The sequence below is a fragment of the Dissoconium aciculare genome, assembly GCF_010015565.1.
Source record: "Dissoconium aciculare CBS 342.82 unplaced genomic scaffold K489scaffold_5, whole genome shotgun sequence".
Taxonomy (NCBI): Eukaryota; Fungi; Ascomycota; class Dothideomycetes; order Mycosphaerellales; family Dissoconiaceae; genus Dissoconium; species Dissoconium aciculare.
Genome location: NW_022984955.1, coordinates 580,256 through 591,785, shown reverse-complemented (window position 1 = coordinate 591,785; position 11,530 = coordinate 580,256). Strand labels below are relative to the sequence as shown.

The 11,530-nt window shown below is 52.7% G+C and overlaps 5 protein-coding genes across 5 annotated transcripts; 2 read left to right on the top strand and 3 right to left on the bottom strand.

Moving 5' to 3' along the window:
• The first annotated feature begins 1,781 nt into the window (after positions 1-1,781).
• On the top strand, positions 1,782-2,330 carry K489DRAFT_379444 (uncharacterized protein). Its single transcript, XM_033604650.1, has one exon. The coding sequence runs from the start codon at positions 1,802-1,804 to the stop codon at positions 2,018-2,020; it is 219 nt and encodes a 72-aa protein (XP_033460486.1). The 5' UTR covers positions 1,782-1,801; the 3' UTR covers positions 2,021-2,330.
• A 108-nt stretch (positions 2,331-2,438) lies between these two features.
• K489DRAFT_369807 (uncharacterized protein) lies at positions 2,439-2,768 on the top strand (the record flags this gene model as incomplete). Its single annotated transcript, XM_033603078.1, has 1 exon — positions 2,439-2,768. One exon carries the CDS (start codon positions 2,439-2,441, stop codon positions 2,766-2,768), a length of 330 nt encoding a protein of 109 aa, XP_033460485.1.
• A 622-nt stretch (positions 2,769-3,390) lies between these two features.
• K489DRAFT_409298 (uncharacterized protein) lies at positions 3,391-6,297 on the bottom strand (the record flags this gene model as incomplete). The annotated part of the gene is made up of 1 exon (XM_033607565.1): positions 3,391-6,297. One exon carries the CDS (start codon positions 6,295-6,297, stop codon positions 3,391-3,393), a length of 2,907 nt encoding a protein of 968 aa, XP_033460484.1.
• A 2,349-nt stretch (positions 6,298-8,646) lies between these two features.
• K489DRAFT_196299 (uncharacterized protein) lies at positions 8,647-9,061 on the bottom strand. Its single transcript, XM_033599569.1, has one exon. It carries the CDS (start codon positions 8,957-8,959, stop codon positions 8,678-8,680), a length of 282 nt encoding a protein of 93 aa, XP_033460483.1. The 5' UTR covers positions 8,960-9,061; the 3' UTR covers positions 8,647-8,677.
• On the bottom strand, positions 8,761-10,337 carry K489DRAFT_400779 (uncharacterized protein; the record flags this gene model as incomplete). Its single annotated transcript, XM_033607004.1, has 4 exons — positions 8,761-9,856; positions 9,940-10,087; positions 10,137-10,291; positions 10,323-10,337. 4 exons carry the CDS (start codon positions 10,335-10,337, stop codon positions 9,164-9,166), a joined length of 1,011 nt encoding a protein of 336 aa, XP_033460482.1. The 3' UTR covers positions 8,761-9,163.
• Positions 10,338-11,530: the final 1,193 nt, after the last annotated feature.

The window sequence follows — 11,530 nt, the reverse complement described above, 5'->3', positions numbered from 1 at the left end:
GACCCACCGACATACTCGAGACGTTCACCTACGACTCGGATGCGGACCCAAATGCGGGAGAAGTCTATAAGCAGCTGCTGGCTGAACTAAAAGGTATCCAATCAGGAAAAAATCCCTGATCGATTTGGGTGGGTTACGGAGGTCCAGGAAGGAGATCACCGGGTCGACACTGATGAAGTTGATTGACAGCCGCCTTGCGACTCCTGTTGTGGAAAGCCTCGCACGCAACCGACCTAGCTGACGCTGATCTTCTGAATCGACTCGGTACGAGACTACAATGTAAGCAAGGAGGAAAGCACAGAGCGACGGTGCCATAGGGAAAGAACCTTATTTCCAGATTTAGATTTTAACCTACTTATAAATAGGCCGTACGTCCTTCCCAGACAATGTTCATTCCATCTCGAGAGATTACGCAAAAACTGAAGCCCTGCGTGGGTCCGTCATTTTCAGAAATAAGGATGACCGATTTTTATCATATTCAGATTCTGTCATTTCTGAATTCATATTCTCTTTTTGAATCATCAGTAGTTTATAACTATTACGAAACCTTTCATAATATCAGGTAAGGCCTTAGAATGCCGTGTAAGGACAAGAGTACTGAATGGTCCACGATGCATCAAAGTTCTGTGTTGTGAACCTCGCTACAGAGTGACCACCTGGGAAACCCCCAAACTAGCCACCTTCGCTACAATCAACGTTAAAAGATTTGGCTAGTTTGGAGTTTCCCCAGGTAGTGACCTGTGTTCTGTCTGGCAGGAGTCAGGTAAGTATAGGCCGCAATTTTGGATAGTATCGTGTTTTTTGATACAGCTGTCGGTCAGATCGAACGCGGCACTTTGGCAACTTAATAGAAACGACGATGATTTGTTCTGCATCCTACATTCTCCAGGCCTGACCGGTCATATAGATGCATCGTCCAATTTGACCAACGATTGTATACCGGCGGGACCGGTCAGGTCAAATTTGTGCAGACAACCTTCCTGCTCGGGCCATCATTACACAGGCCCCCGTTGTGTTTGCTCCGCCACGATCGCGCAGTATTACCGGTGAGATCCTACATTATAATGCCAATCTGCGCATACAGCCCTGGAGTACATACATCCACCCACTCCACCTCTGACCTCAACATCTGGCCCCATTGCCAGACGCCCCGTGCACGGGTTTGGAGATTTCGTTGTGGCTCCTGCACGTAAGACACGCACAAGGCACCTGTTTCACCAACCTGTTTCACCAACCATCTCACAGCAGTATGAATATACCTAGGTGCTTCACACTTCTATCATTTCATTCCTCCGATCGTCTAGACGGTGTAATGATACATCTTCTCACACCAGCCTTCCTCGGTCCGCACACGTCACAATGCCCTATCGGGGATCCCATTCCGTACAGACCGCCGCTAGTTGGGCGAGCCGCAGCGGTCCGTACATTCTTATGGATCGTGGTGACAGGCCTCCCCCCGTTCGTCGAAGGCCTGCCGCTGCCATCAAATCAACAAATACAACAAAGCAGCGCCAATGTTTCCGCACTCTTCACCTGGCATTTGTACAACTGGTTTGAGTTTGTGGTGCGGTTCTGTATCGCAACAGCGATAGTCTGTGCGATCATCTGGCTGATCTGTGATCGGGCCTTCGCAAGAGCCAAGCGATCCAGCAAAGTTACAGACATTTTTGGAGATCTTGCCATTGCCTGTGGAGTTTGTCTCTGGCCTGTAGCTTCCACAGCGAAAGAATCTGGAACCCTCGATCTCACGGTGTTGCTAATGACACTCTGGGTCATGCTCGGCGCCATTTATGTGTCCCGCATGTATCACATAATCGCACTGCAGCGCTGCCATCTGTGGACCGCTTTTAGTCTAGCAGCATTCCTATCGCTCCACGCAGCCTTGCTATGCAGCGGCCCGAACCGAAGCGGAACGCTATCCATCAACGCAGCCTTACCATCCTTCCCATTCTTCTTCTCGCTGGCCGCACGCCTGCTTTTACTCGTCGCACCTCACCGACAAAGTGAAGGCCAACATTGATAATACTATCAGCGACTGATCAGCACATTCGTACAACTTTATGGCTGAAAATTCGCCTCAAGACACGCCATGGTACGACGATCAAGTGTCTCTGACGTAATTGGCATCTGTGGAGGAGCGAAGGCGATCAACAATCATATTCAAGCAACTTGGAGGCTAGAATCTGGGGGTTTGTCGGGGTCACTTTTCCTGAATGATACTGACCTTGTATATCTCGCGGGCATGCAGCTGAGTTTATAACTTTTTATTATGTTACTTATCATGCACGGCCTTGAAACACGATTCAATAAATCCACGATAGAATGCGGAGTTGAAGTCGTTTCCACGGATGCTGTGGCCCTCGTCCGCCGCACACAAGACAATTGAATGCTCGTGTGCGAATCGTGGATGGGGCCTTCGGCCCATATCAAATTGCTGAATGTTTGCAGCCCTTAGCGATCTCATTTGCCATGTCCTCTATCTCTCTCTGTGTTTTATGCGACCCGTCCTTGGAAGTAAAGAGCTAGAGAATGGCAAGCCTCACTTCAGGCCTGGTTGGTGTACAACATTTAACCGTTTTGAGAACAAATTGCGAGCTACTCACAAGTGGTCGTTCACAGGAGACACATCTGGAATTGAGAACATGCACATTCTTGTCGCCTGTTTGCTTGTAGGTCCTCCGACTACTTTAGCGGACCTTGACGACGTCCGAACACTACAGAGGAGGAGCGTCTTGCAGTATGCCCCGACCGCGTGCGAGGCTGCATAACTGGTTGTTCATCACCTTTACCACCAGATGACGGGAAATGTAGGTATAATTCGGAGGCGCAAAGGTAATAATATTCCGCTCTCCCTCATGGACATTGGCCCAAGGAATAATTGATACTAAAGGTAGTAAAAACTTGATGGAAAAAAAGAGTAGACGAGCATAACATAACCGGGTCATCAAAGCCTTAACAATCGTTCTTCCAAAGAACCGAGAGAAGAAGAAGCAGTGGGCCAGTAATAAATCGAAAAGTAAGGGCCGTTCTTCTCCTCTCGGTCAGTGTTCGGGCGCCATTCCAATATAAATGCGCCCCCCAAATACAGTTTGCTCCATCCATCGTCGCCCAAAATCACCCCTGTGTTGATTTGTGCCTGAGCCTGATATGACCTGATTCTGCTGCCCGGCATGGCGCCGCTGGCACCGCAGCAGCCGCCGATGCCGTACCGTGTAGAGAGTTGTAGAAAATTACAGAGTGGGGTATGAGTATATGTGTGTACACCAATTGTGTGTTGGTGGGTTTTTCCGTGTGTAGAGTGGACATTTGTGTAGGTCGTGCACGCGAGAGGTGCCGCGCGTATGATTCAATGGTGAAGAAAGTCGGTCCTCTGCAATGCTGTCCGTTCTACTAGTAGCGAGGACGAGGAGTAACGGAAGCGGGCAAAGACGATTGACGACCCTTGGTCTTCCAGAACATGAGTTTCTTGAGCCGCAGATGCTCTACCGGACGTTGAGATCCATCAGTTGTATTTAATGAATCCTTGGAAACGGAGGAGCGAACTGTGTGGAAGGGTGCATAGGACGTGCCAAGGATGTTGCTGGCAGTCTGTGGTCGCATCGGCGAATCAATCGGCGATGCAGAAGCGGAAGACAGAACAGCGGAATTGCGAGAGGAAACGAATGGAACGCCAACAAGTTGCGACAGACTTTGGATACTCTGGCGCTTCCGGCGTGGTCGTTCCTCTGCGGCAGGCGAGTAGTCGATGACCCCAACTCTTGAAAGAGGTGAAGGGTCGAGGACATCGGACGATGCTGGAGTTGTACATGAGAGGCGAGGACGCAGGTCATCAGCAGAGAAATCGCGATGCATCGACGATGGACGAAGAACGTTGTGCAATGTGCTCATCATGGTCGACCTGGAGCTTGTGAGTGATGGCACATCCTCCACGGAATGGCGTGGGTCACAGCCGCCAGAAAGCTCTGTAGTGGTGGCATACGAGCTCATGGTGCGGTTGTCTGTTGCAGATGAAGCTGATGTGCCGAGGCGGGAGGTATCGAAGGATGTCTGGCCACGACTGAGATCCGGCGTGGAGTAGGCCGAAGGCGATTCGCAAGTATCCGAGCTAGTCTGAGGTCGTGACGTGTCGAAAGTATCTCGATCCGATGCGTTCGGAAGAATTGTGGGCGTCTCACTGGAGTCGGAAGATTTGGTGAAGGACGAAGCACGCGGCTCCTCGTGGTCGTAAACAATTTCAACGGGATGCATCGAATGTCTAGAAGCACAGGGAGTCGACTCCTCGACGATGGTCTCCTCAACAAGCGAAGATGGCTGATGTTCGGGAAGCGAGGCCGTCATATCAATCATCTGACGTGGATATCCGGTGCTTGGTCGTGGTGAGCCCCATTGCCCGTCTTGATTCCGCAGGGCATCCAGACTGACGAGAGAATCGGTGGTGGAGCTTGGGTCAGAATCGATGATTTGAACACCGGTACCCGCTTCGTCAGATTCGGCGCTTCCTCGTCGTTCCGGCTTGGACGAATCTGCTTCTTCCTCGTCTTCCTCGAACACGTCCGCCATTGCAGCGAGAGCAGGAGTTGACAGTCTGCCGTGGTCGAATGGCGTGAGCATTGGAGCGCTCTCGGTCCGACGATGGTTTGGGTTAGCGGGAAGATAGATACCCGGGGTTAGAAACTCGCGGTTCACACGGCCACTGTGCATCCCACGTCTCTGCTTCGGTGCGCCAGCGCAAGGAGATTGAAAAGGTCCCAATGCTGTGTCCAAATCGAGCATGAATTGTTCCTCGTCAGCGCCATTTGACTTTCCTAGACTGCTCTGACTCGTAGCAGGCGTGATCTCGTCCAGTCGTGAAAACATGCTGGAAGTAGGTGCTCGTCGCTCGCGTGGTGAGACCGGGCCACCAAACACGGCATCCAGGTCAGTCTCAGCCGTCGCTGAAGGAATTACCAGCGGTGGCGGAGCAAGCCGAAGTGCGTCTACCATTGGTTCAGCAGGCGCGAGGAATTCGGACTGGCCGCGAGAGTGTTTCTTGATACTGGTGCGGGCGATTTTAGAAATGGCCCAGTCCTTGAGCTTGCGAGAGGATGATCGTCTTTGAGCAGAGCGGTCATCTTGAGCATTCTCGGGGACAGCCTCGAATGACATAGTGGGAGTGAGTCGGTGCTCAATAGGTTGAATCACCGGCTCGCTTTGTCGTCTTTCCAACTCGGTGGCACGAGTTTGCGCGTCCTTCGCTCTGCGTGACTCGCGAGCCTTGATAGGGGAGTCTTGCAGCGGGAAATGGACGGTCGAGGAGAGTGGCGCAGAAATAGGTCGGGGAGCACCCGATCGAAGAGAACCGGTCCGGAGCCATTGGCCCTCCCTTTCCACGCGTTTCACGGGAAGCTTACTTGGCTCTGATTTGGCATCGATCTCCGCTTCTAGTGTGGTTGCAAGAGTAGTGACAGCCAAGCGGGTACTCGGTGGGCTTGGGGTGCCCAGGCTCAGCATAGATGAGATGCTGTCGTTGATCGAGTGACCATTTCTGGTAGAAAGAGAACCTTCGGTGCCTGAAGAGATGGTTGATAGTGGTCGAGGAATGAATTCGACCTTGTCGGAAAACTCGACTTGTCGTCGTGAAGGCGGTCGCTCGGGTGCTGCGTCTGTGGTTGGGCCAAACGGATCGTCGCTGCGTGCCTCTGTTTGGGGTAAACACTCGACGGGTGAATTTGGTGCGCTGGTACTAAGACGTGCACTGGATTCAGGAACGCGCATTGCCGCTGCCACATCGTGGCTAGAGATGGCAGCCGACCGACGATGTCGGTGAGTCGGCCTGTTGCTCGGAATCGGGATTGGCTGAGATGTGAAAGCAGGCATTGGCGGGGCTTTGGCGGTAGTCCCCAGCAGTCGCGAGTCACCACCAACAAATTCGCTTGTCGTCCGTTTGTGACCTTTCGACGGTGTCAAAGGCGCAACCGGCTCGTTGTCTGGCTCCAACGACGTCGTCTCGGCCTGCAATCCCGATGTGTCGGCTGCGTTAAAGCTGAAACTCGGGAGTGGCATACTCGATTTGACTCGTCGGTGCTCGACGGTAGGAGGTCGGAAGGTGTGGTGGTTGGCAGAGAATGATTGCGGCCGCCGAGATTGAGTTGAAGGAGGCTCAAGGGAAGCGGAGGGCATTGTCCTCGGAAAGACAAAGTCCTGGTTGGCCATCATCTCAATGCGAGGTGCAGTACGAAGTAGTGATGCGTTGGATCCAAACGCATCCACATCCTCCGAGTACGTCGCATGGTGCCTGGAATATGCGACTTCTGCCATTATGCCACGTCTTTCCGATCCTGATAAAGTCGAATGTCGAGTGTGTGAAAGGTTCCAAGCTACATGCGGCTTCTCTGCAGCAATTGGGCTGGTCAATTGAGCTGTGGAGAGGGCGAGTCGCGAAGTTGAAAGGCCGCTAAGTTGTCGAGGCGATAGGTCGCACGATTGGCGATTGAGTGAGTCGTTCGAGAGAGTAAAAATGTTGCATGCGGTGTATGAATTGACTGTTCACGATAATGCGAGCGATCAGTATGGCGTATCAGGCGTATGCGAATGCAATGGTCGAAGGTGATTCACGTACGAATCAAAGGTGGATGTATGAGTAAAATTGCGTGTCAGTCTTGCGAAAACTATACCAGAGCTCGCAGAGCATGAGGTACAGCCGGAAAAGCAGAAAACAAAGCCCGAAGCTGAAGATGCCGGGAGTCCAGAAAGACGGAGAGACAGTGGGTTGGAGGTGTAATGAACGGACGGCGACGGTCACAGACGAAGCACGACGAGGCGTACTGAACTGCAAACTCGTGCCAAGCGAGCGGTCGCGATGGTCAGAGAAGAGCGGCGGGACGAGAGAGGAGGAGGAGGAAGAAGGGCTAGAGATAATGATGAGGAGGAGTAGCGGCGGAGGAGGAGGAGGGTAGAGGACGGTGATGGTGGAGAGCAGATGCAGCAGAGGATGAACGACGACAGGTACAAACGGCAGGCACGAAGAGAAAAGCGAATTCTCATGCAAAAGCCTCGACTCCGACTGACCGACCGACCGACCGATTGACTGTGTGCTGGCCGCGGTGGAAAGTAGCAGCGGATCGGACAGGTGAAACAGCGTACGAGGGAAATGGCTGATGGAGGATTTCAATGTACGACGGAGACTACCACCACCCACCAGAAATCTCGCCCTCACGCATTCTTCTGCTGCTTCGAGGCTTTTCCTCGCACACACCCACACCCACACCCACCACCCACACCCAAACGCACGCACGCTCACGCACGCTCACACACCCACACCACACCCTCAACCGACAGACAAACAGTTGCAACTGGTGTTAAGCCGGCGGGCAGGCAGGGCAGGCAGCAAGTCCGCTTTACGGTCATTTCGCGGCATGGACCGCCTGATACTTACTCATCATAACAATACTGCCGTACTACCATTATTACCATCGTTACCCACTGTCCGATATCCAGCTCATTAATCATCTCCCGGACGGGCTTTTCCAATTCGCCCTCTCATTTCTCGCACCCCAGAAGACCTTTGATTGACAATCACCACTCATCAACGGCAAACATGCGACAGATGGCAAATTGTGCTAATGGCTTCGATTGAGACAGTGAATCGATGGGATTACCCTCCTTCTTCCGGCAAAGGCGAGCTTGTCGGAGTGGTGATTGTTTGGTCGTTTACGTATGCTTCCATACTTTGTTCTACATGCCATCACTTCGGACGAAGGATCCCTAGTCGGACCATCGAAGACGAGACGCATCGTCAGACGGACGAAAGTGGTGTGTGTCGGGATGTACAGGGGAGGGGAAATGGATGGGCGCAATTTGCGTGTGGTGTAATGCACTCGTGTGCCTGCGGGTCATGTCCAAGATCCATGTATCACTTCTCTCTTTTTTCGGTGTTGGGCGTGACCACCGCCGTCGCCGCCGCCAAGAACGCCTCTACCGCCCGCATCTCACGCTCGGACTCGCGCTAAATTTGCGAACGACGGAGGAAGACTTTGCACCGCTCTCGACTCACCCGCTACCTCATGATCATCACCAGACCGATTGCGCAAGGCTCTGTACAACAAATACAGAGCACGATGTCCCGTGACTATGAAACTCGGCAATGGCCGGAGCAGAGTGCGTGCCTCGGTCTATGTATGTCGTCCCGATGATAGAAAAGACTGCCCGGGTGCATGCAGGCGGCATGGTGTGTGCATACGCACAAAGATATGGATGTTCAGCAGCTTGATGTAATGATAGTAACCATCCTCGTGTCGCTTGGTTATAGGAGCGAATACAATTCGTTCCTTGCTGGGTGCAGTGGACTGTTTAGGTCAAGGCATGTACCTGCAGCTGCAGGCTGGGTTCGAGACTAGTTCCTTGGATCTGCCCTTGTCCTGCATCATTATTACATGTCATACCCCTGCACACCTTGTTCAACGATGAAACGCTGCAATTTACGTTCGAGTCGAATGTTTGCGCTATACAAACGTCCTGGGGAAACCGATGGTGACAGCGACAGCAATAGAAAACATCATGAATGTCATGACGACGGCCAAGCCGCTCCATGCTGTCCCTGTAACAAATGTACAAACTACACGGTTTCCAGTTCATTAAGGATTATGGAATTCAAACATCATGCCGTGAAAATTCTGGCGGCGTCGGGATGTCAGGAATGTCAAGCCTTACAACGGTGCGGCGACGACGGATTCCGCCGTGTCACCAGACTGTAAAATAAAAGCTGGTACGAAAGAGAGCTTCCGCCGCCATAGTCAACTGAGGTGAACATATTGTGTCTGCTGCTGCTGCTGCTGCGTCCCCATCCAAGACTCTGCTCATCCCGGGAGTGGTTGTTGACAGCCCTGGAGGGCCGGAACGATGGACGACCCTTTCCATACAGCCATGACTCCGGCCCATGAGCGAACGCAAAGTGACAAAGAGTCGCAACCCCACAAAACATAGGCTTCGAACGACAGATTAGCTCGGGTCTGTGAATTCACTGGCTGCTGAGCTTGGACTCGTCTGCAATGGAACTCTTTCTTTGTGAAACCAGGATGAGCGAATTATTGCGAAAGCAGGGTATGCAGATGCGGCTCGACAGACAATGTAGCACCAAACCAACTTTGCCAGTGAGCTACCATGAATAGATGTTGTGGCATAGAAACTATGAAATGCCTGCAATCCGAACCAGTCCCGCAAGCACCATCATCGCCACCTCACCCTCCAACACCGACTGCAAGATCAGGATTGTAAATCGCGCCCAGGTCCAGTCTGTACTAAAGCCTCCCAGCATTTCCTCTCTGCCAATAACGACCAGATTCGTCGCCAACGCGATGAAGCACAAGAGAATAGAGATGACGCCACCCAGGGTGGTTTGCAACCTCTTCATTGCGCCCGGCTCCGAGAGCCGTTTTGTCTCGGAGTCTGGCATGACTTGAGTGAGGAGTGCTCCGAGCGGTCGTCCGACCATCCTGCCCGTCTGCCAGACTGCAGCGGATAATGCGCCGATGACAGCTGTTGCTAGAGCGTGGTGTAAGCCGGTCATGATCCCAGAACCAATGGATAATGAGGGTGGGTCTTCGGCAGCAGAGATTATGCGGCGCTGCATCCTGAGGGGAAAGGGCTCCAGTATCTCGTGAAACGTGCGTGTTGGTGGAGTGTGTGCTGTCGGTCTGGGTAAGTGATCGCTGCGGACACCACACTGAAAGTTGGACTGCTCGTGGAAGTCACCGATACCAAGACCTGTGTAGAAAGAGCGAACTGGGTAGGGGCACACGAAAACTGATGATGAGGAATGGTGGTTGTTCGTGTGCGCAGCTAGAAACGGTCTTGGTGTGGATGCGACATCTAGGAGAACCTTGAAATGCGGAGAGATTTGCTGGCATCGCCGCACAGACTGAAACCGTGCCCCTCGGTGGCTCGCTCTTGTGTTGCGCACACATCGCGTCGTCCGACCGCCTTGTTCGATCCGCCGTGTCCCGCCTGTGGCCAATAGCGATCGTCGTGTGCTGCATCATCGCCCGGGGCTAATGCTCGTTCAAATTGTTTGCTGCGGTGCTCGGACCCGCTCATGCAAGTACTGATGCAGCTAGATCTTTAGTGCAATCGGTACCTGACGCTTACCGATGAGCACTCACTCCATGTTTTGTTGTCGTGCAAACGTTGAGTGAATTCCAACTTTCTCGGACGGAATGACAACAGCAGTCGTCTGAGCAAGTATCGTCGTCGGCGACTGCATTGCGATGACCTCAGGATACATCGCAGACTCGTCGGCTTCCATGTCCGTATAGAGCTTCGACGGTCGCGCCGACATTCGCACTTACCCAGGGGCGTTCCATGGCTGACAATTGTGGCTCATGGTGGTGGCGCGATGCTGTACAGACTCGTCAGACCAGTTGAGGTCCTTGCTCTCGCGTGCTTTATATCATCCAACATCGGTCTGGCCAAGTCGGCTCTCGCCGACATGTACATCGTCTAGTTGTCTTCCCCACGGGTACAATGGACTCGTCTGTGTTTCCAACTCACAACACACTGCGTCGTTCCCAAAGAGCACTCGCCCTCCATCGAAGCGATCGGTCGGCAAATGTAGTCTCGAGTGAATCATTGCACGCTCCTCAAATACAGTAGTGCGACCAGATCTTCAAATCCCCTTGTGGCTGAAACACATTCACAGTTTCTGAGGTCACTACTGGTGTCCGAATTGTGCTTCGGCTACTGCCGGACGGCGGCGGGCGGCCGCAAATTGACAATTTGATATTTGAGATGGAAGAAAAGGTGTCTCGTGCATGATCGACCGAACCGTGCGTCGCCGTTGGAATTTGCGGCATCTACAAATGATCTCCCACGCGGGCATGAATCATACCAAAGTCTTTTCTTCAGTCCAATTGCTGCGTGTTGCGATCATCTACAGTGGACTCGGCGAGCATGACAATCACCTGGCAGCGATATCGATCTGTATGACGACAGCTACAAGCGACGGCATTTAGATAGACGAGGACTCATATGTTCGGAGTCATCACTCTGAGCTCGATCCAGAGGTCAGCACACGTAGAGTCTTACTCAGCATGTCAGCAACACGGACGTTTTCACAACTCTATCAGAGGTCACGTTCTCATGGGAGGGTTCAACAGCTGACTTGACTTCCGGGCATGGCACGAAGAGGCACGAGCGTCGTCGTGAAGGAGACTGAAATGAGAAATGAGACGCGTGGATAAGCATGGACCTACGGCAGGGCTCTCCAGCTTCTACGGCCGCGGACCACCCATTGCCCCTGGCGCTGGCGACGGCGACGTACATGGCCGACGATAATAACGATCATCATCATAATCGGAGTAATAATAGTAATCCAATCTCGCTCGGGCGATTCGCGGGCTCACTAACCGTTTCATCGTCAGTCGCTGTGATGTCGAAGCGATGACCGAAAAGGGAGCTGCACCCTTGCACGGCCTTTTCGCTGATCCAAGAATTGTCCTCTCTTGGTGCGGAGATCGATCGCCGTGACCGACGGCAACGGTCATTGGATCTCGTTGAT